The sequence below is a fragment of the Stenella coeruleoalba genome (genome assembly GCF_951394435.1).
Source record: "Stenella coeruleoalba genome assembly, chromosome: 2".
Classification (NCBI taxonomy): Eukaryota; Metazoa; Chordata; class Mammalia; order Artiodactyla; family Delphinidae; genus Stenella; species Stenella coeruleoalba.
In genome coordinates, this window is record NC_137147.1 from 42,186,044 (window position 1) to 42,210,848 (window position 24,805).

Below are 24,805 nucleotides of genomic sequence, written 5' to 3' on the forward strand. Positions count from 1 at the left end.
ACCTGAAGAGCGCCCAACGTAGATGACAATACCAATCTTGTTTATTAGGGACTGTTTACAGGGTAGCTCCCGCAGACCGTTAGGGACGCGAGATTAAGTAAATTAGTTTTACAAAAAGTTTCTACAGATTCGTGTTGATATTGAAGAGAAAGTCAGAAATAGCTTTATCTAAGCAGACAATCAAAAAATCAATTTTCAGGGGATTTTAGAATTTGTTTATGATATCGGCTTTTTCCTCTAGAGTTTCCGGCGTTATAACGAATCGGTGAAGTAGGGTATAAGAGCTATTTGACATCGCCATTCCCACGTGTTCTCCTTCATCCAGCGGCTGCGGCGCCGGCCCTGACCCAGATCCTCCGCCCCCAGACTCGACTGGCAGCGGAGCCCCGCAGCCTCCTACTGGTGTCGGATGCGAGAGTCTGTCCTTAAGTATGGTCTCTTTTCTCTGTCCACAGAATCCCGGGTTTCCAGGCGGGGGGCTGCAAGCTACGCTCGGGAAAGGTGGCAGGGTCTCTGAAGGAGGCCGCCGCGGTTACCTGGTGCTATGCGGGGGCTGCGGAGCCGGGCAACGCGTCCCCAGAGCGGGTTTGGGACCTGCCTTGGAACAGTGTCATCACTGTGGCGAGGGTCGAATACGAGGCTCTGAGCCACCTTCAACCCAAGTTTGGGGAGTCGGGGTCTTGTTTTGGGACAGTGAGTTAGACTGTAAGGCATCCACCCTGTGACCTTGAGCTGAACCCTCCTTTAACTGAAAAATTCTCTCTAGACAGAAGACCAGGGCCAACACACCTTATCTGATTTGCTGATTTTCGAGGATGCATTACTTAAACGTTTCCCTTTACGCATTACTAAAAGATTAATCAAAGCAAAAAATGTAATCTGATGTAAAGGTTAAATAACAAATTTTTATTTATTTTTACATCTTAGCTGTCTACTTTGATAGAAGAAATCCTAGAATTAAAAGAGACCTTAAGGGCTCAGCTTTAGAGAACCTTTTAAATCTTGATGAGTTTCTGTATTTCAGTTACATTTCCTTCATTACCAGGCTTTTAGGTAGTTATCTGTTCACAATTTGTTTTATAATTTATGTAAATTAAAAGATATAATGACAGTGTCAGAGCTGTAAGAGACTTTTGAGATGATTTATCTCCCTTATTTTCTAGGTGAAACTTAGATGTAAAAGAAAAAGTGACCTTTCCCCTCTAAGGTGTGCTCGTAGGTGTAGAAACTCATTAAAAATGTGACTTGTTTTGGATCTTACAACTCTTCAATCAGAGCTGGGATTAAAACCCAAGTAATCTTGCCCCCATCTAGTCCAGTGCTCATAGGCTCATCCTTTAAGGCCTTGAAGCCATCCTTTAAACCCAAAAGGAGTATGCAGTGATCTTTCAAAAGAATGTTTTGCTCTGATTAAGTTAGGGTTGCCAGTTAATCAGGCACAATTTCGTAAAGCTGCTGCAAATGATCTAAAGTAAAGGGACATGTGGTAGAGTCCTATTTTATGTCAATCTAGCAAGTTAGTTCAGATCAGTTTAGACATCTGACCTATCAAATAAAGAACAGATAGCCCGGGAACAAAAAACATGGCTCACAGGATTGTTCTTTCATTTGTTTGTTGTTAACACTTTTACTTATTTCCTTTCTCTTTCCCACTCTCATATCTCTATATATACATATACAGAGAGATATACAGGTTTTTTTTGCTGAACCACTTACAAGTTGCAGACATCATGACCTTTAACCCTTATTTCTTCAGCATGTATCTCCTTAAGAACATACTGTTACATAGCCACAATATGACTATCACACCTAAGATAACATATTCAGATTTCTCCAATTATCCCAAAAAGTCTTTATTTTTAAAACTCAAAAATGGTTTGGAGTTCCAAAGTTCACAACTGTTTAGTTATCTTAATTCTTTAGTCATATTCTAGAACAGCCCTTTCTACTCCTTTTCTTTATGACTTTTTTAGAAAAGACCAGTCTAGTCATCTTACACATAGTCCCAAATTGTGGCTGTTCCTAATTATTCCCTCATAATCAATCACATAAAACATTTTTGGCAAGAATAGCACATAGGTGGTACCACACTGGTTAAGGTGGTGACTGGCAGATCTTCCCAATGTAAAGGGACAGTTTTCTTTTTGTGATAAGTAACCTGTGGAGATGCTTTGATACAATGCATATATCCTGTTCCCCAACCTATCACCCAGTAGTTTTATCATCCATTCATGATCCTTGCCTGAATCACAAGATTACCAATTACCAGTACCAGCCATGCTGCGACCAGGATCAGTTATAGTGATAGTGGCCAAGGACATCAGAAGAATCACTTATTGTAAACTAAGTTTGAACAGAATTAGAAATTTGGCTCCAGACCTGGTAGAAATCTGCATATGATTCTAAAGACTAAATAGAGGGTATCTTCCCACCACATCCTGATTAGTTTATTTTTTTTAATACTCAGAAATTTCTGGGAATTGTTTGTCCTTGTATGTTCACCTGAACATACATATTACATGGCAAAACAGGATATTAAGTATTTTTTAATACATAATAACACATATGCTAAATAACTGTAACCTCAGAACAGATTGAGGAAACTAATTTCACTTATTGAAAAGGAAAAGGCTTTTCAAAAAATGACTTAGCCAGCAGAAGTTTAGATTTCATCGAACAGGCTTAGAGCTTGAAGGGGCCTCAGCAGTCATACTGTAATCCCCTCATTTTTCAGGTGAGAAATCAGGCCTCACTGGAGACATTCAAGCAAAGGTTGGACAACGACTTTTCCAGAACAGAAAGGAAACTCATGCATCAGAAAAGGTTTGAGCTTGATGACTAACAATTCTCTTAAGTTCCCTGGTTTTATGATACATTTTGTTTGACACAAAAATTACTTAGCATTGCTGTAATCATTCCTAAGGCCCAAGCCAGAGATGCTAGAACTCTCTATCCCTTCCCTCCCTCTTCAGGTTTCAGGGATATAACCAGAAGGTATCCCCTGATTGGATATTTGCCTCTACAGTAACAAACATTTGCTTGTAATATCTGGTAATTAGGACCTAATAAAAGGGCAGCCACATTGCTTCTACCGCTTCTCACTATCAGGTGGTTTGTATGGCTGTTGGACTTTGTCAGTCAACATAACTAATGATTAAATAACTGCAAGATAGAATGCTGGAAGACTCAGAAGACACAAACTAGCAAGTAAATTTGAAAATCATCTATTCACTCAACCGTCTCCAGTATTTTCTAGGAACAACTGCCTTCACTTAGGTTTAAAAAAAAAAGACAATATCAAAAAAATTCATACAAACAACATTTGGGGGTGCTCCTCATCTATATCTCTTCAAAGACTTCCCAATAACAATCATCATTTGTCACTATGAGTTGTATACCAAGAGGGAAGTGAGGTAGAGTCAGCAGTGTTACACAACATTTAAAGATTTCATACTTTCTGCCTCTCTGACCTCTGCTTGAAAAAGTCATATTATACGTGAATTTTAACCTGAAGAAATACTAGGATAGGAACAGGAAAAAGAAGCTGATTTTGGCCTTATAATTAGCAAACATGAACAGGTCTTTGGATAACCTTTTGTGCTTTCAGCTAGAGGCCTGCTGGTGAACCAGGTTCCTTTAATTCCTGTTTTATTGCTCTTGTTTTTTGTTGTTTTTTTTTTAAGTTCCCACAAAGTTTTCTTTTAACACCTAACCACAAAAGTTATCTTACCAGTTCTTGGATCTTTTCAGGCTGTTTTCTGAGTAGGAAGCCAAAAGAACTCTAGTTCTGAACATTTGCTAACATTTACCACAATGCACACTGTACCTTGTTCTTTGGCAGGGATTAGAAAGCTGGGCAACCTCAAACTTTTTGAGATTATTGTAGATTCACATGCAGTTGTAAGAAAAAATAGAGCTCCCTTGTGTCATCTACCTAGCTTTGCACAATGGTAGCATCTTACAAAACTGTAGTACAATATCACAACCAGGATACTGATGTTATTACAGTCAAAGTACAGGACATTTCCATTTCAAAAGTCTCATGTTGCCTTTTTATAGTAACACCTACTTTCCTCCTCCCCTACCCCCTCCTCGACCCCTGGCAACCACTACTAAGTTCCCCATTTCTGTAACTTTGTCATTACAAGAATGTTATATAAATGGAATCATATAGTATATAACCTTGTGGGATTGGCTTTTCACTCAGCATAATCCTCTAGAGTTTCATCCAGGCTGTTGTGTGTATCAGTACCTCATTCCTTTTTATTGCTGAGTAGTATTCTATGGTGTGGGTGTACCGGTTTGTTTAATCATTCACCTGTTGAAGAACATCTGGATTGCTTCCAGTTTTTGACTGTTATGAATAAAGTGTATATAAACATTCATGTACAGGTTTTTGTGGGAACATAAGTTTTCATTTTTCTGTGAAAAATGCCCAGGGATGCAATTGCTGTGTGATATGATAGTTGTACATTTAGGTTTTTAACATAGTGCCAAACTGTTTACCACAGTGGCTATATGATTTCACATTACCACTAGGGAATATCTGAGTGATCCAGTTTTTCCTCATTTTCACCAGCATTTGGTGGTGTCACTATATTTTTTTAATTCAGCCATTCTGACAGGTGTGTAATGCTATATATCGTGGTTTTAATTTGTTTCCCTAACGGCTAACAATGTTGAGTATCTTTTCATGTGCCTATTCGCCATCTATATCTTTTTGGTGAGGTGTCTTTTGCCCATTTTCTAATTGGATTATTTGTGTTTTTACTATAGAGTTTGCAGACTTCTTTATATTGTCTAGTTATTAGTTCTTTATCACATATGTAGTTTGCTTTTCATGTGAAGTCTAAGAATTCTTTGCCCTAAAGCCTGAAGATTTTCTCCTGTTTTTCTAAAAGTTTTAATGGGTTTTATGTTCTATATTTAAGTCCCAGATCCATTTTGAGATAATTTTTGTATAAAGTGAAAGACTTACTTTGAGGTTAAATTTTTTGCCTATGGATGTACAGTTGTACCGGCACCACTTGTTGTAAAGGCTATCTTCACTTAACTGGTTTTGCATCTTTACCAAAAATCAATTGGGCATATTTGTGTTATTATTTCTGGGTTCTCTATCCTGTTTCATGGATCTATGTGTCGGCTTTTCCACCAAAATCACACAATATTGATTACTGTAGCTATGTAATAAGTCTTGAAATCAGGTAGACTGATTCCTCCCACTTTATTAGTCTTTTTTTGAATTTGTTCAAGTCCATTTGCTTTCCATATAAATTTAAAAATAATCTTGTCTATATTTATAATAAATGTTACTGGGACCTTGATAGGAATTGCATTAAGCCTGTATATCAATTTTGGGAAAATTTACGTCATTACTATGCTGAGTTTTACAATCCACGAACACAATGTGTCTTTCCATTTATTTAAGTCTTTGATTTCTTTCATCAGCATTTTGTAGTTTTCAGCATGCCTTGTTATATTTACCTGTACATGCCTTGTTAGATTTACCCATAAATCTTTTTTTTGTGAGTGATTATAAATGGTATTGTATTTTTAATTTCAGTAACACGGAAAATTACAGTTTTTACAACTGATTTTTGCCATGTTTATCTTGTATACTGTGATCTTGCTGACTTGCTTAACTATCTTGTTCTAGGGTTTCTTTGTAGATTCTTTGGGATTTTCTATGTTCACAATCATGTCATCTTCAAAGAGGGACAGTTTTATTTTCTTCCTTTACAATTTATATGTCTTATTTCTTTTTCTTGAGTTACTGCACTGGGTAGAACTTCCAGCAGTATATTCAGTAAGAGTAGTAAGGGCAGACATCTGGCTTTGCTCACTATCTTAGGGGAAAGTGTTCAGTCTTTCACCATTAACTATGTAGTACAGGGTGTAGGATTTTTTTGTAGGTGTACATTACCAAGTTGAAGAAGTTCCCCTGTCTTCCTAATTTTCAGTTTTTAACATGAATGGGTACTGACTTTGTCAAATGCTTTTTCTGCATCAATTGATATGATCATGACTTATTTTTTCATCTATTAATATCGTGGATCACATTTATTGATTTTTAAATATTGAATTAGCCTTGCATCTCTAGAATAAACCCTACTTATTAGAGGTGTGTATTTTTTTAATATATATTACTGAACTATATTTGCTATTATTTTGTTAAGGATTTTTATGTCTATTTTATGAAGATATTTTTCTGTAGTTTTCTTGTATGTATCTTCTTTATCTGGTTTTGATATCAGGATAATAGTAAATTCATGAGTAAGTTGTTAGATTTATGTATATAGAGTTGTTCATAGTTCTGTTATCCTTTTGATATCTGCAGGGTCTATGGTACTATACCTTGTTTTATTCCTGATAATGATAATATGTGACTTTTCTTCGTTAGTCTTGCTAGAGGTTTGTCTGTTATAGTCTTTTCAAAGAACCAGCTCTTTATTTCACTGATTTTTGTCTGTTGCTTTTCTGTTTTCATTTTGGTTGATTTCTGTTATTATTTTCTTCCTTCTACATGCTTTGTGGGTTTATTTTGCTCTTTTTCTAGGTTCTGGAGGTAAAAAGAAAAAAAAAAGTTGACTTGAGGCATCTCCTCTTTAATGTATGCATTTAGTACTATAAAATTTTCCTCTTGGCACTTGATCTAGCTGTGTCACACAAATTTTAATATGCTGTATTTTCAGTTTCATTCAGTCCAGTGACTTTTTTAAAAAGTTTCTTGAGACTTCCTCTTTGATTCATGGATTATTTAGAAGTGTTATTTATTTTCCAGATGTTAAAAGAGATTTTCCTGTTATCTGTTACTGGTTTCTAGTTTGATTCCATTGTGGTCTAAAAACAGACTCTGTATGATTTCAATTCTTTTAAATTTATTAAGGCTACTTTGTGGCCCCGGATATGGTTTATCTTGGTATGTGTTCCATGGGCACTTAATAAAAAATGTGTATTCTGTGGGGTGAAATGTTCTATAAATGTAGATTGTATCCTGTTGGTTAATGTTGTTGAGTTTTTCTGTATCCTCGTGGATTTTCTGTTGAGTTGTTCTATCAATTGTTCTATCAATTGGGAGAGGGATGTTTAAGTCTGAAACTATACTTGTCTTTTTCTCCTTTCAGTTCTCTCTACATATTTTGTAGCTCTGTTGCTTGGGGCACACACATTTAGGAGTACTATGTCTTCTTGGTGGATTGACCCTTAATGTCCTTTTGTGTCTCTGTTAAATTCCTTTGCTGTGAAGTCTACTTAATCTGATGTTAATATATCCACTATTTTCTTTGTATTAATGCTTGCATGATAAATCATTTTCCATCCTTTTGTATTCACTCTGTCTGTATCACTGTATTTGAAGTTAGTTTCTTATAGACAACATATACTTGGTCATTTCTTTAATGCACTCTGCCGATCTGTCTTTTTTTTTTTTTTTTTTTTTCTGGTACGCGGGCCTGTCACTGTTGTGGCCTCTCCCGTTGTGGAGCACAGGCTCCGGACGCGCAGGCTCAGCGGCCATGGCTCATGGGCCCAGCCGCTCCGCGGCATGTGGGAATCTTCCCGGACCGGGCCACGAACCCACGTCCCCTGCATCGGCAGGCGGACTCTCAACCACTGCACCACCAGGGAAGCCCCCAATCTGTCTTTTGATTCTTTAGACTACTTATATTTAATGTAATTGTTTATTAAGGCTTAAATGTGCTATTTTATTTTCTGTTTGTTCTGGTTTTGTTTCTCTTTTCTTGCCTTCCTGTGGATTATTTGAATATTTTTTGTAATTTATTTTGATTAATCTATAATGTTTTTGAGTGTATCTCCTTATGTTCTTTTTTAGTAGTTGCTCTAGGTATTACATGACATATACAAAGCTTATCACAGTCTAATGGTGTCATTAGACTGTGATAACCTTACCTTACCTTACCTAACCTTACCTTACCTAACCTTACCTCCCTTTACCCTCCCCATTTAAAATATACATTTAGAACCATGTTAGACAGTTTTATAATTTTTGCTTCAACTGTCAAATATAATTTAGGAAACTCGAGAAGAAAAGGAAAGGGTACTGTACCTGTTCCTATTTTTATTACTATGTTGTTCCTCCTTGATGTTCCAAGTCTCCTTTTATCAGTTTTTTTCTGCTCAGAACTTTAATCCTTTTCAGGCAGGTCTGCTGGCACCAAATTCTTAGTTTTCCTTCATTTGAGAATGTCTTAATTTCACCTTCATTCCTGAAGGATATTTTTGCTAGATACAGGTTTCTGGGTTGACTGATGAGAAATCTGCTATTATCCTAATTGTTTTTCCCCATAGAAGATGTCGCTTTTCTCTTGCGAGCGACATCTTGCAAGACTAAATTTTTTGTCTTTAGTTTTTAAATGTTTGACTGTGATGTATCTTGATGTGGATTTCTTTGTGTTTACGCTTTTTGGAATGCAATTCAGTTCTTGAATGTGTAAGCCTCTCTTCTTTTGCCACATTTGGGAAGTTTTCAGCCATTATTTTAGTACTTTAACAGCCCTGCCCTCTTTCTCTTCTTCCAGGACTCTAATAAAACAAATGTCAGTTCTTTTGTCACAGTCACACAGATTCTTGGTACCCTGTCATTTTTTTTATTCTATTTTTCTGTTATTCATATTGGATAATTCTATTTTCTATCTTCCTCCTTCCTTCACAGATTCCTTTTTCTATCCCCTCCGATCTGCTGTTGATTCTGTCTGTTGAGCTTCTTTTGTTTTTTTCTATTTTTCACTTCTTAAAATTTCCATTTGGTTCTTGATATCTTATATTTCTTTGCTGAGTTTTATATTTTTTTAATTTGTTTCAGACATTCTTAATTATTCATTGAAGCATTTTTTATAATAGCTATTTTAAGATCTTTGTCAGATAATTCTAACATCTCTCATCTCAGTGTTTGACATCTTTTTTTTCTTAAGATCTTAGTTCTTGGAATGAGTTTTGTTTGTTTCTGTTTTTTTGTAACCTAGACATTTTGCATCTTGTGTTATGAGACTCTAGATCTTGTTTAAACCTTCTCCTCTAGCTGACTGCTTTTGACACTGCTTCATGGGGTGGGGGCACCTTATTACTGCCAGGTGAGGGTGGAAGTCCAAGTTCCTCACTCTGTCACTAGAGAGGGTGGGTGGTGTGTGTGTGTGTGTGTGTGTGTGTGTGTGTGCGCGCGTGCGCGCACGCCAGGGGGTGGGGGTGATGTTCCTCATTTCTGCTGGGTGAGCGTAGGAGTTACGGATCTCTACTAGGCCTTCATTGGTGTCTCCCTGGCTGAGTACTGGAGTGCCTCATTACTACTCCCCACGTGGCCTCCACTGACACCACAGGAGGGCATGTGGCCTGATTACCATGGGGCAGTATGTAGGTCCTGAATCTCAACTAGGCCTCCTTTGATACCACCCGAGAGGGAAGGGAGAAAGGTACTTCATCACTGACAACAGAGGTGGAAGTCTAGGCTCCCCATGCAGTTTCCACTGACACTTGGGGGAGGGGTCCTTATTAATGCCCAGCAAGAATTAAAGTCCCTGCTCCCTAATCACCCTTCTCTGACACTATTCTGGTGTGGGAGTTGGAGTGTCTCGTTACAACCTAGTGAGGGTGGAAGTCTATCTGGCTTATGCTGATGTGGGTGGGGATGAGAACCAGTTTTTTCTGTGTTGGCCTGGAGTACAGCAGTTATTGTTTAAATGAGTTCTGTTTTATAGGCAGGCTTCCCCTTTCCTAGCCTTTTGGCTAGAGAAGGCAGACTTTTGGCTGGGGGTACAGAGGGGCTTTTTGACTACTCCAACTGGCATTTGCAGATTGCCAGCTTTTTCAGCTCCAAGTTTGTGATATATGAGACCCCAGACAAGGGAGAGAATTCACTACTGTGATGTTTCTCGGGTCCCAAGGGCCCTAGCTAATATACTTTCTCCTCTCTACTTTTCAGTCTTATGTTTGTTTTATGTGTAATGTCCAGGGGTTTTAGTTGTACTTAGTGAGAAGAATAGGGAAAAGCACATCTACCCCACCTTCCCAGAAGCACAAATCCTAAACCTCACTGTATGATATACTTACAGGATTCTCTGTTTCTTGGCTGGTTAGTGATAAAATTTTATAGCAGCTATAAAGATTCATCTTACCTCAGAAGCATGGCTGGTTTCATAAACAGCACAGTACTTGGTACATTAAATAAATGTTTACTGAATGAATATCTACCCATATCTATCTAGCAAAATAGTAACTGCTGAGATCTCAAACTGTAAATAAGTTTGAAGTTGATATTAGAAAATAATGGAATAATTAGGTTTGTATTTCTATGCAGTTCCGTAGTTGGAGGGTGTGGAATCAGTGTTTCATGACTTAAGTGAGCAAAGAGTAAATATAATGGAAGTATCTTACCTGGGACGCATCAATGATGATAGTCACAGCAATACCTGAAAAATTGTGACCTTCAGTTAATTCCTGGTATTTTTCAGGTAGTTTATGTGGTTAAAATATATATATTATTTATAAATCTGTGAAGTAAAATAGGAATAAAGAGCGTTCTTGGTAACTTTTTAGGTGTTTATGGAACACTAGTTGCCTGCATGTTGGGCTAATCTGAAACCTCTACTGCATTGTTTGTAGCAGATTTCGAAGAATTTTAATAGAAAAGATAGTTTATAACTGTTACTACTAAACCAGAGATTCCCTGAAGTATAGACAGTCAGAATTTTGGAATGAGACTAGGATAGCAAATAGAAAAGAACTGGTGCTTTCCCTTGCATGTGGAAAAAATAACTTTTTAAAAATGGCAGTAATACTTGTGAACATACAGGATAAGGACAAAAGAGGAGGGAAGAATAAATGCAAAAGGGGTAAAGTTTTATACATGGTTGGGAATGCTGGAGTGGAATTACCATTGATTGTATTTGTTAATCAAAATGAGAATTTTCTTTCACGATAGTAGCATACACTCTGCCCTAAGCTTGAATTTCCTACTTAATCTCCATGTGAGCTTCATGAAAATTTCGTGCTTTTCACAGCCACTTTAAATAATAATTGATGAGCTAGTAAGAATGACATACACATCCAGTTTATGAGATTTCATCTGTTTTAGAACTAGCCAGGATAGAATAAGTAAATAACGTGATACATTCTTACATCATAATTAACTGATCCTGGGTCCTCCATTTAGGATATGTGAAAATCCCAGTAATTCAGAAACACTCTTTGACTTCCTTATCTTCACTTCTCTGTTGCCCCCAAGTTAGATCAAAAGTGTCATATGTTCAGAAGTTTCTGGTAAGTCTCTGTGATTACCCTTTTTGAACTGTAGAATGCACAACTCCTATAACTTTCTCTTAGAGTCTTTTAGAACTCTCTTTCATGAGTGTTGTTGATTAATAAGTGGATGGCGTTTGTTAATTAATAGAACCTTTGCATTTACATAGAGATAGTAAAAGGATCTTTAGTAGCACAGATCTAAGTTGTATTAGGAACCAGGGGGATAGTTAACTTAAGTACTTATAGGAAGACACCAGAGAGCTCTTTCCCATAAAGCCGTACTACGCATGGGACTTTAATACGTAGCTTTGCAAGGTAACAGAGCAAACTGTCTAAAAAATGGAGATGTAGATAGGGCCTTTGGTTCTCATAGCTAGCATTAAGAAAATCGAGTTCTAAACTGTAAGGTTCTTATTAATGACCTGGGAGATTGTGGGGGGGCATATAATTACATAATCAGAAATTTATAAAATATGAACAGTAATTTCAGGTAGACTCGTTTCAGTGCTATTTCAAAATCTGTGCTTGTTTTGATTACCTTCAACTAGCCTAAAGAAATTTGTATACAAACTGACAAACTTTTTACTTTTAAATCAGGTGACTAATAAACATACCAAAAGAATATGGCTGCACAAATACCAGAATCTGATCAGATAAAACAGGTAAGGTATTATAATTAAGGAAAAAGGATTTTGTAAAAAATTAAGGCACTACTGGATATAACCATGTCAGTCAGTGATCTCACAAAATAACTATTTATATTTCATTTCCACAGATGGATGTTAAATGATATGAAGCATATTCATTTTTCAGATAATTTGAAAGATAATCCAGGAAATAATAAATATTCAACTAGAAAATCTGACTATATTTTGTAGATCATATTATACCCATTTAAGGTAGCAAAAGAACCTTTGATTTCAAGTATTACAGGGTATTTTGCCTAAATACATCAGTATTTAAAACATCTTTGTTTTAAAAACCAAATATTAAAGAACCTTCTGATTTGTTTGTAGTTTAAGGAATTTCTTGGAACCTACAATAAACTTACAGAAACCTGCTTTTTGGACTGTGTTAAAGACTTCACAACAAGAGAAGTAAAACCTGAAGAGGTATGAAAAGTGTTGCCCACTAAAAATTCTCTAAGTTCATCATAAACAATATAAATGGGATCCCCCTAAGCATTTTGCTTGTTCCTAGTTATTACAGGAATTTAGGCTACCTTTTATATGTTCCATTGCTCAGAGGAACTTGAAGCAGCCAGACTCGTGGCACTGAGTTTAAAGATGCCAAATTTAATATCACAGCCACACTGAACTACGGCAGACTTTTTTAGAGAAGGTGCCTGGGACCTGCTGAATACATTGTTCCAAAGCAAAGATTCTTAATAATTAGCTTTCAGTCAAGATGGCCAGGCTAGAGAAACTTGACATGGCTTTCCTATCTGACCTTGAAAACTCAGGTTAATTTTGGAAAAAGTAGAGTTTGAATTTGGTGGCTCATATTGCCTAACCCTATTAGAAGTCTTAACTTTTAATATCCTCTTCAAAACATTTATATATTGGCTAAAAGAGACATAAAATTCCTCCAGTGGAATATGTTGATAAATATTCATGCCAAGAACTTAACATATAACCAGCAATCAATAAGTGTTTGTTAAATAAATGACGAAGTTTGAGAGATGCTAAGTACAATAGTCTTATTAAAAAGTAAAAAGTTGAAAATTAAGAATGTTGTGAATGGAGTTTCTCATTAAAAAGAACAAACCTGATACTGGGCCTACATTTTAACAATCAGAATAAGAGATGGGAATGTGGGATTTCAGTTAATATTGAAACACACCTGCAGAAAATCTAGTCCAGAAGGCAGGGACTGACTTACCATTGTTTTTAGTACCTCCAAACTGGTAAGCATTCAGTATATATTAATTTTTGTAAATCGATGAAAGTATTAACAATTGAAAGCTATGATCACTTGCTACTCATTAATACCATTTAATTCTCAGATATATTCAAAGAAAAGAAAAATACCCACTGGTTATTTTTTTAGAATAGATGCAATTTCTTTTAATTAATATTTTTGTGTTGACTCTTGGATCTTTTTATTTCTAGACCACCTGTTCAGAGCATTGCTTACAGAAATATTTAAAAATGACTCAACGAATATCTATGAGATTTCAGGAATATCATATTCAGCAGAATGAAGCCCTGGCTGCCAAAGCAGGACTCCTTGGCCAACCACGATAGAGAAGTCCTAATGCATGGACTTTTGATGAAAGATTGCCAACAACTGTTGCACTGGAAATGAGGATTCACCTGACAGAATCCCATGAAAGCAGTAGCCACCATGTTAAACCATCTGTCATGACTGTTTGGCAAACGGAAACCACTGGGGAAACAAAATTGCTGTTTACCAGAATAATCAAAATAGGTCTTATTGTTCAATGAAAATAATAAGATGCAACACTTGTTGAGGCCTTAAGATTCAGCAGCTGGGTCACTTGATTAGAGAAATAAACCATGGTTTCTTCAATTATGACTGTTAATTTTAAAGTAAATTCGTGTTCAATCATGTATGAGATAGAAAAAAAATTTTATTACTAAAAGGAAAATAAATGGAAATATCACTGAGCAGTTTATACTATATAGCACCATAGCATTCTGACTGGATTGTGGATACATTGAAATGTTTTTCAATCAGGATCATCCTCCAAGTATTCCTGTTCATTCATGTCTGCCTCAAATTGCTGGTAAATACATAAAATCAATTTAATGCACGATCCTTTTCTTGCCTCCCTTCTTGTGTCAGGGTGGGCACTACACACTCTTATCCTAGCAACATTTTCATGTACCTTCAGGAAACATCCCATCTGAGACTAGCTTGCAAAATGTTTAAGAATTGATTATTGTGCTTTAGTGGAGACTATGTTGCTTTGTGTTTTATTCAAAAGCTGAGAAGCCAACATGAATGATTCCAAGTCAGACCAACAATATACAGTGTACTCTCAGCTACTGCATGTGATCAATGTAATAAAAAGTAAACCAAAGTTAAAGTAGTGTCTTAGAGCTAAATGAATCCTAAAACAAATCCAAACACTGCAGGAAACTCTAGTTGATGCATAAGTACACCCAGCAGTTTGGTATCAAATGATATCCATTCATGAGCCAATTTATTAATAGGTATTAGTCTGCTTACATTTACCAATATAAACTTGTACTCAAGAGAACACTAACTAGCCTATATGTTTAAATTTACCAAAGTGATTTCTATGTTTTGTCATATTATTGGAAAGTAGAAGTATTATTCTGCTTTGATAATTTACAGTTTTCTGTATTATATCTAATTTTTAAGCCATTAGGTCATTTAACTAACAATACCATTTAACTTATAGACCTCTGTTGACATTGCAGTCAGTCAATAATTGTGATGTCTTTGAAAGTACAAAGATAAACAGTGTTAACAATGTTAACTTTAAAGTTGAAATGTTGAAACGTATAATACTCAACAAAATATACAATTCATTATGGTCAAAGGAACATGAAAGAATAAGCTTGTTTCATCTGAAGACAAGAAAAGCAAACAAAAATTCGGAGATCTTACTCATTTAAAACTTTGGGCCATTCACACACATATCAATACTTCACTGTTTCTACGTAATTAAGCCCAACATGGTTATTTACAGTGTTCATTTCACAAAGATAATTAAGTATGTGCTTACCTGGCAAATGAGGGGAATTTTGCACAATAGCATCTCAAATACCTTGGGAGGAAGTGTGTGTTTGAAAACTTTCAGAAGTTCCTGTGGTTGCCCACACACCAAAAGGGCATTGCTGAGATGTTCAAGCCCCATTCAATGCTCCCCTGAAACAGATTTATAAGATTAGAGCAGAATTTTAAAGTTCTTCAAAGTATACATTCTACAAATTACCAAGAAAGCACCAAGCATTGAAACTAAAAAAACACATCAAACTAAAGACTATTTAGGGGACTTCCCTCGTGGTCCAATGGTTAAGAATCCGCCTTCCAATGCAGGGGACGCGGGTTCAGTCCCTGGTCAGGGAACTAAGATCTCACATGCCGTGGGGCAACTAAACCCACGTGCTCTGGAGCCCACGCACTGCAACTACTGAGCCCGCGTGCTCTGGAGCCCGTGCACCAGAACTAGAGAGAAGCCCACCCGCCGCGACGAAGAGCCCCCATGCCACAACGAAAGATCCCGCATGCCGCAACAAAAGATCCCACATGCCGCAACTAAGACCCGATGCAACCAAACAAATAAATGTTAAAAAATAAATAAAGACTATTTGAACAAGCCACAAAAAGAGTAAAGAGTATAAAGGGGAAAATGTTGAGCTGCCAATTAAATAACTTTCTGACCCAAATTACTATTTAAAAGTGCACTCTTGAATTGGAAATGTTCACGTTCTGCTATTTGGGTATGCAAGAGGGAGGTACTGAGTTTTTTTAAAAGGCTGGGGTTTGCCATTACTGATACGAGTTATCTTTAACTCTACATATGTGATCGATGAAGTATTACAGGTGAAACATCTTGATGTTCTAGCTAAATAAGACTTTTAAAACATAGACTGTATTATCAACGAGCTGAAACAAGATTTAGTGTAACATGAATTACATATCCAGGGGAGGAGAAGAGATTTATGAACTTTGATTTCAAGGTGGTTTTAAAATGAGTTTTAGGATGATTGGCTGTAAAGTAACTAAGAATGAAAATTTGTGAATAGTGGAAATTAATGATAGAGTCTCTCTTTAAGTTAAAACATGTAATCACTTAGTCTCACTACCTCGTTTTAGGAAACGGGCAAAGATCAGTGAAATAATTTAAGGTTTCAAAGCTAATTAATGCCAGAATTAGTAACAGAACCTAATTTTCTGAACCTTGAGACTATAGTGTGCTGCCTCTCTTCAGGTGTTATGTAATAACAGAAGTTGACATTTTGACATATTTAATATAACTAAGTAGGAAATAAACACTTTGTATCAAACCTTTTAAAGAAAGAAAAATATATAATAGTGCCTCTCAAGTTGATGGAGCTAATGTAACCTAAAAACAGTAATCAGTTTGGTTAATTAGGTCAACCAACCAATAAATCCAATCAAATCAGCTAATCAGAAATTTCTCTTAAAACTTTTGGCTCTATGGTCCCTCTGGTTATATAGACATAAACACAACTGAGACGGCTACAGAACTACCTGGCAGCAAAGTAGTAAAAATGGGGTGGTGGCAGGAGGGAGTAGAGAAAACTGAGATTACAGAAAACTGGGTGAAAAATTATTGCATTAGAACACTGGTTCTCAACCAGTGTACTGTAATAACCTAGGGAGGTTTAAAGAATACTGACACCTATATATCTGGAGAAAACTATAATTCTAAAAGATACATGCACCCCAATGTTCACTGAAGCAATGTTTACAATAGCCAAGACATGGAAGCAACCTAAATGTCCGTCGACAGAGGAATGGATAAAAAAGATGTGGTACATACATGCATTGGAATATTATCAGCCATAAAAAAGAATGGCGCAGTGGTTGAGAGTCCGCCTGCCAATGCAGGGTTCGTGCCCCAGACCGGGAAGATCCCACATGCCGCGGAGCGGCTGGGCCCGTGAGCCATGGCTGCTGAGCCTGCGCGTCCGGAGCCTGTGCTCCACAACAGGAGAGGCCACAACAGTGAGAGGCCCGCGTACAGCAAAAAAAAAAAAAAAGAATGAAATAATGCCATTTGCAGCAACATGGATGGACCTAGAAATTATCATACTAAGTGAAGTTAAGTCAGAGAAAGGCAAATATCATATGATATCACTAATATATGGAATCTAAAAAAATGACAGAAATGAACTTATTTACAGAACAGAAATAGACTCAGAGAAGACAAACTTATGGTAACCAAAGGGGAGAAGGGGATGGATAAATTAGAAGTTTGGGATTAACATATACACACTACTAAATACAAAGTAGATAACCAACAAGGACCTAGTGTATAGCACAGGGAACTATAATCAATATCTTGTATAATCTATAAGGGAAAAGAATCTGAAAAAGAACAGATATAGGTAAATATATGTAAAACTGAATCACTTTGCTGTACACCTGAAAGTAACACAACACTGTAAACCAACTATACTTCAATTAAAAAAAAGAAAAAAAAATTCTGATGCCTGGGTCCCACCCCAGAGATTCTTATGTAATTGGTTTGGGGTTTGGTGGGGGATTTAAAGAATAAGCAACCAAGATGAGAATTTCATAAGTAAAATATAGTAGAAGTATATAACCCTAAAAGTGCTAATTAATTTAGGGGCTCATAGAAATAATGTTAATCACCTTTGAGAGAGAAAAATTTAAAAACTCAAGTTTGCAATTTTTGTTTTCATCATCTCAATATTTGTAACATTCACCTCTAAATCTAAACTATTACATGATAGCTCTTAAACATAAAGTAAGTAAAAATAAAATGTAATAAAATAATTGTTATTTTTCTTTTAATTTATAACTCATAATTTTCCTCTCCATATTTATACTATCCCAGCTCAAAAAATGTTAAAGCTGAAAGGTTCTTTGTATTTTAATTGCCCCTATATCCAGGGAGTATCCTTAAGCAGTTAAAATTTTTTTAAGTTTTGATTCATACAACATTTAGTCATTTGGAAAACCCATTTACTTAGAATTTTATCTGACAGTAAATAAGGTGTTCTTGTATTTGGCTTTGCTTCTCCATCTGCCCACTTCCAAGACTGCAACCAAAACTAACACTAACTGTAACATCGTGGAGCTGTAACTGTAATAAAGTGAAAATGCTGGGACAGTTTCTCTTAAACTGAAGCAAGTTGGTTAACACGTCTAGCTAGTTAAGTTATCTGACATACAAATACTAATCCATAAATATTTCTCAAATATAAATTATCATAAATAACTGCTTACAAAAGAATGTTTACATTCTTACCTCTGGATAACCAAAGTTCTCCCATTCGTACTTCTTGCAGAAAAAGTTGTAATTTTTCATTCTTTGCTGGATCCCACAACTAAAAGAGTCACAGAATATTTAACAATAAGTAACGAATGTAAGGTATATGGTTACTCATCAAAATTATTTAACTTTTATTTTATTTATTTATTTATTTTGTTGCACTGGGTGTTACTTGTGGCAGGCGGGCTCCTTAGTTGTGGCCTGCAAACTCTTAGTTGCAGCATGCATGTGGGATCTAGTTCCCCGATCAGGGATCGAACCCGGGCCCCCTGCATTGGGAACACAGAGTCTTACCCCACCAGGGACCACAGGGAAGTCCCTTAACTTTTATTTTAAAAGCACATCTTGGGCTTCTCTGGTGGCGCCGTGGTTGGAAGTCTGCCTGCCGATGCAGGGGACGCGGGTTCGTGCCCCGGTCCGGGAAGATCCCACATGCCGCGGGGCGGCTGGGCCCGTGGGCCATGGCCGCTGAGCCTGCGCGTCCGGAGCCTGTGCTCTGCAACGGGAGAGGCCACAACAGTGAGAGGCCTGCGTGCCACAAAAAACCCCCAAAAAAGCACATCTTGAATCTAGTCTCTAAATCCAAGCATGACAAATGCAGTTGTTCTTTATATTTAAGACAATTTCTTAAAATGGAGTTATAATTTCAGGCGCCAAAAAAAAAAAAAAATATATATATATATATATATATATACAGCAGGCGATGGCTGTGAATTGTCACCATGCACATTTGATGGCCTTCCTAGATGGTACCTTGTTAAACCAGCATATCCAGCGTCTGCCAGGCTGCAGCCTGGCCAGTTTTATTCTTCAGCTTCTCTAATCCCTTGACACCTGGAACCCTGATTACCATTTTATATCAGCTCTTGTACTTTTCAATATACTTTCATGAGTTATATTGTCATTTAGATCTAACAACTCTGAGAAATAAAGTCAGAAGACTAGGGTAATTTCTTAAATTTAGCTCATGTTATAATTAAAAAAAAAAAAAGTTGAAGCTCCCTCCTAAAACAAAAAGATGAAAAAAATGGCATATTCAAGTTTGGTTGAGGTGTTTGTAATAACTTCATATTTTACCCAGCTTGCTAAGTACACATAGGAGAAATCACACTGTAATCAACTGTAACAAAGGTAGTTTTCTTTGTATGTTGCAAACCTATTTTCTTGCCTAGGGTATTAACCATGCTTGTTGATTTAGCAAAGGGCATGGCGGGGGCTGGCCGGGCAGCTGGTGATATTCAGAAGGATGCTGTGGTTTGCTGCAGGCTGGTTCATGAAGGTGACGAGGTTCACAGGATGGCATCATCACTGGTACCATGCCAAGGGCTGGTCTTTAAAGCTAAAGTGGGCAATCCCTAGCCCAAAGTATCAACTCCACTGCCAGTCACTTCAGCTTCAGTCTTTTATATTCAGAGAGTTTTTCTGTTTATTTTCCCCAAGAATTCTCCTTTTTAAATGGTATAAACCTGCAGATGAGATCATATTCTAAGCTTTTATCAGCAAACATGCTGATGATCAGTAACAACCACAGGTTTCATTCATCAGATACTTAGTGAGCCAAGAGCAGGACCCTCTAAGGAGAGCTGGAAGGGGAAGGAGATCAAGACTCCTGTGCCCATCCCCATGGAGTCCAGAGTCTAACCAAGAGAAAAGACAAGTATGCTTGATATCAATAACACATTAACAACAAAGTCCAATGTCTCTGGGGCTCATAGTACATTCCATCTGGTTGGAAGATCAGGGTAAGTTTCTCAGAAAAGATAGCATTTGAGATGTGGAGAAGCTCAGTGAAAGTCTGATGAAGAAAGTACAAGTGACGCCAAACTGCAGGGAAAAATATCAAGTGAGCTTATGTAGCTGGATTATGATAGGGTGAATGGAGCAACAACAAAAATAATTACCAATTACTGAAGGCCAGCTAGGGACTGAAAACTTTCCATGTATTATTTCTAATCCTTAGGAAAATAAGGCTGTCAATACAGAAGGCACCCATGGTGCCAAGTCCTTGGTGCCAAGCTGAGAGGGTTCGTCTTTCATCTGCAGAGTAGGGAGCTACTGCAAAGTGTTACATATACACAGCTGCGGTTTAGAAGGAATTTACTCTGAGAGCATAAGAAAAGAGGCAGTGAGACAGTTAAGAAATTATTACAGTATCCTGGGTAAAAGGTGATAAAAGTCTGAGGTAGTACAGGAGCAATGGAAATAGAAAGGGAATAGGGTATGAGATAGAGAACAGAAAAACAAGGGGATTGATTGTGGAAGATGAGGTTGATATTTTAAGCAAGATGAGTTGGGTCACAGCAGGGAGCCTAGGGCTATCAAGCATCACAAGGAAACAGAGGAGGAGGAACAGTGGCAAGGGATGAGATGATGAATATACTTCTGAACACACAAAGCTGAGGTGCCAACAGATCATCTAGGCTACAGAGTCTGGCAGGCAGGCAAAATTTGGGCCCCCAGGTCTAGAGCAGTACATCTGAGGTCACTTATGGAGAAGGGAAGGAGCTTCCAGGGAGATAAGGGATTATGCAGAGTCTGAGAGCACTGTTTCACAAAGGATGGGCTGAACGAGCTATTAAAACTGCAGTTTTCTTGGGCTCCACCCAGACCTAGCAAATCAGTCTAAGTAGAGTCCAGGAATGTGCATTTTTAATGAGCTCCTCAGAAGATTCTTATAAATTCTGAAGTCTGAGCATCACTGCCCCCATAACCACTGGGCTACCCCTGACCTCCTAAATCAGAATGGCTGGTGCTTGGGTCAAATAATCTACATTTTGACAAATGCCCCAGGTAAATCTAATGCAGACTGACCACAGACCATACTTTGGGAAACAAAAAGGGCCTGGGGTGAGAAGGAAGAGAGATCCTGGAAGTAGGAAGAGACATCTCTCTGTGCCTTAGTTTATTCATCTATAAAACCAGAAGAACAGGGCTTCCCTGGTGGCGCAGTGGTTGAGAGTCTGCCTGCCAATGCAGGGGACACAGGTTCGTGCCCCGGTCCGGAAAGATCCCACATGCCGCGGAGCTGCTGGGCCCGTGAGCCATGGCCGCTGGGCCTGCGCCTCCAGAGCCTGTGCTCCGCAACGGGAGAGGCCACAACAGTGAGAGGCCCGCGTAACGCAAAAAAAAAAACAAAAACAAAAAAAACAAAAACCTAGAAGAACAGAGTGGTTATGAGGATTATATAAAAGAACATTTGAAAAATCCTGCTTCTGCCTCTTCTTCATTTGAAATAATCCAGATTTTCATCATTTCCCACCTAGACTGCCACTGATGTTTCTGCCTTTGACTTCCCTCCTCCACCCCATACTCCAAAAAAAAAAAAATTGCATCCATTCTCTGAAATAAAATCACCATGACTGGTTATCTGCCATGACAGAAAAATATCAAAACTTTCCGGTTTGGCATTCAAAGCCCTCCACAATAAGACACCAAACTACCACTCAGCTATCTCTCTGGCCACAACACTTTAAATATTGCAATTTCGTAGTCTGTGCCTCTGCACAAGCTGTTTCTCTCTGCCTACAATAAACAATATTCAACAAATATTTGCTGGGCACCTACAATGTACTGGACACTGTTCTAGGCACTGGAGAGACAATGGAGAGTAAAAACACAGACAAGGTCTGCCCTTATGGAGCTGATTCTAATAAACAGAAAGCATTAATCAAATAATCACACAAACAAATGGTGTAACTTCAACCATGGATAAGGGCAATGAAGGAGAGGGACATGGCGCTGACCCAGGCTCTGCCCCAGGGAAAGCATCTCTCTCATGACCAGCCATGGATACTCCCTGTCCTGCTTTCTTAACTGTCAATTGCACCTTTTTCTCTAAGAGACTCCATCTTGAAACCTCAGAAATCTCTGACTTCTGTTCTCCATGGCCCTTTCATCAGACAGCAAGAATTATCTATTCTTTCTGGGAAATTTATCTCACATCTCTCATCACCAGTTGCCACTGACACCACCGCAGTTCAGGATTTTGATTACCTCTCACCTGTACTACTGCAATAACTTTCTTTTCCTCCACTCTATCTAGCATACTCCTGCCTGATGTAACCTAAAAAGTTTTTTGCTTTCCTCCTTTTTAAAAAAATTCCTGCTCAGAAATCTTCAGTAATTCCCCCATTGAATGTGAATTCCTTAACCTGGCCTTCAAAGCCTTCTCCGATGCGGCCCCTACTTAGCTCTCCAACCTCACCTCCCACTATCCCCCACTGGGACTCCTCTGTCAAACTGATTTACTGAATAGGCCTGGCAGATCCCCCATTTTGCACCTTTATGTACATTCAGTTCCCTTCATCCTGAATGCTGTCTCCCCTGAAACCAGGACCCAAATTTAACACATCCTTCCACACTCATTTGATGCCACCTCTTTTCCAAAGTCTTCTGTGAACACCTGCATGTTCCAAAACAGCCACAGCAATATTCCCAGAGCTAGAGGCTATTGCCTCTCCCCTTGAAACTGAGTGGGCCTCAATGCGGTAGAAGTGGCACCACCTGGCACGCGCCCACATGTTCTCTCTCACAAATATATGTATAAATACATATATACAGTTGACCCTTGAACAATATGGGTTTTAACTGTCCAGATCCACATATACACGGATTTTTTTCAATAAATAGGCACTACAGTTGAATTGCTGTTGGTTGAATTCTCAGATTTGGAACCACCGATACGCAGGGCCAACTGTAAAGTTATTTTCAGATTTTTGAGGGAAGGGTCGTTGCCCCAACCACTGTGTTGTTCAAGGGTCAACTGTGTGTATCAACACACACACACAACACACACAAATATACCACACACTTGCTTGCCCGGTGGGACCCATCAACCATACTGCGAGGAAGACCATGGCACATGGAGAGGATATGTGCAGGTGTTCTGTGCAATAGACCCAGCTAAGTGGCCAGCAGCATTAACTGCCCAACGTGTGAGGGAGCGAGCCTTCAGATGACCCAGCACCTAGCCCTGGGGTCAACCTGGCTGAAGCTGAGCGGAGCAGAAAGGTGTGATTCCCACCCAGCCCTACTCAAATTGCAGATTCAGGAGCAAAATAAGATGTTTTAAGCCACTAAGGTTAAAGGAGCAGTAGATCAGTAGAACACCTCCATGATAACCCTGCCCTGGAAGTGATCCTCTACCTCCTCTGTGCTCCTGTTACGTGGGGGATAGTCTTCCCCCCCCCCACACCCACATTGCTAACCTCTGCCACACCTAGAACAACGCCTCACACGTAGGAGGTGCTCAACCGACTGAATGAATGAAAATTCATAGAAGGACCTAAGAACCCTCTGTTTGAAAGATGATGTGAGTTAGTTAAGTTGGACCGATCGCTAAGATGATTGTGATTATCTTTAAAAATACCTAATCAAATTCCATTTTGGAGAAAAAGAAGCTATGTTCTGCTTTTGAGCAAGAAGAAAGGCCCAGTAGGACAGGAGTGGGCGGTGCATCACTGTCACCCGGCCGAGGCCCGGCGTGGGTTTCTAAGTGTCTGGTGCTGCTCAGCAAGGGCAAAGGCTTCTCTTTCTTTTTTATAAACTAAACGTAGCGCCTTTTCCTACCACGTTTACTGTATAGCTGCCTTTTCACGACCCCGAATGGTTCTTCCTTCGTTCCTTTCCTTTCGTAGCGGACAATAAAAACTAAACGTAAGTTGAGCGGAAACGGGGTGAGGGCAGGCAGAGCGGTGCTGGGAAACCGCTGCTCAGGAAGCGGCCTGGGACCCTGAGGCCGAGCCGCGATCTGCATCGGCGGGAGGTTCCTCACTGTAACGCCACCTCGGCGTCGCTAAAGTACTTCCCCTGGGCGCCCCGTCCCTCAGCCTTTTGCTGCTGGGCTCTTCTTTCTGCAAACAAAACGTGGCACGTGCTTGTAGGGGGCCGTCCCCACCCCGCCTTCCGTCCCGCGGGCCTTTCGGCGGCGGCGGCGGCGCCCGCGGCCCGGCCTCGCTCCGTGGGCCCAGTCAGCCCCTCCGCCACCGGCCCGGTCAGCGCGTCCGCCGCCCTCCCAGCCCGGCCCGCCGCACCTCCGCCGCCGTCGCACTCACTTTCCCGCCTTGGGGTCGCCACGCCGCTTCCGGTCGAAGTAGACGCAGTAGCCGAGGAAGGCGACGGCGCCACAGGCCGCCAGGGCCGCCAGGAGGCAGAGAACTGTGCGGACGTAGAGCATCCGGCCAAGGGCGTCCCACGAGTCGAGCGTTGGGCGCGGGCCCGCCAGCGCGGGGAGCCCGGCCGGCCGGCCGGCAGGAGGCGTCGGCGCGGCGCCGCGCCCCTCCCAGCCTCGGGGCTTCCTGTACGCCGGGCAGCGGGCGTGAAGAGCTGAGCATCAACGCCTCGCACCTCGGCCGGCGGATAGAGTAGGAAACCCAGGGTCCTAGAGGAGGCCTGTGGGAGTCTCACAACCACCGAGTAGGAGAGCTCTGTTCGAACCCAGGTCGGTCGTACTCCAAATTCCGAACCCCTTACCCAAACGCACCCCAGTACCTCTGCCTACGACGCCCATTCCGGCAAATCACAGTATGTTGGGAATCTGGTTAGCTCTCAGCTAACCAGATTACAGGTACT

The 24,805-nt window shown here is 39.3% G+C and overlaps 2 protein-coding genes across 2 annotated transcripts; one reads left to right on the forward strand and one right to left on the reverse strand.

Moving 5' to 3' along the window:
• Positions 1-132: 132 nt before the first annotated feature.
• Positions 133-14,292, forward strand: TIMM9 (translocase of inner mitochondrial membrane 9). The gene is made up of 5 exons (XM_079911888.1): positions 133-429; positions 2,735-2,823; positions 11,851-11,915; positions 12,270-12,365; positions 13,365-14,292. Exons 3-5 carry the CDS (start codon positions 11,877-11,879, stop codon positions 13,497-13,499), a joined length of 270 nt encoding a protein of 89 aa, XP_079768014.1. The 5' UTR covers positions 133-429; positions 2,735-2,823; positions 11,851-11,876; the 3' UTR covers positions 13,500-14,292.
• On the reverse strand, positions 13,946-24,805 carry TOMM20L (translocase of outer mitochondrial membrane 20 like; the record flags this gene model as incomplete). The annotated part of the gene is given in 6 exon segments (XM_079911889.1): positions 13,946-13,999; positions 14,972-15,103; positions 15,107-15,114; positions 18,212-18,290; positions 24,204-24,284; positions 24,288-24,805. Coding segments are annotated over 6 exon segments (477 nt in total). The 5' UTR covers positions 24,411-24,805.

What these genes read in the sequence shown, in the direction of transcription:
- TIMM9 (XM_079911888.1), top strand. Translation starts at nt 11,877, where the DNA reads ATGGCTGCACAAATACCAGAATCTGATCAGATAAAACAG. An exon ending in AATCTGATCAGATAAAACAG is followed by an intron (nt 11,916 to 12,269) that starts GTAAGGTATTAT and finishes ATTTGTTTGTAG; the next exon opens with TTTAAGGAATTTCTTGGAAC. An exon ending in GAGAAGTAAAACCTGAAGAG is followed by an intron (nt 12,366 to 13,364) that starts GTATGAAAAGTG and finishes TTTTATTTCTAG; the next exon opens with ACCACCTGTTCAGAGCATTG.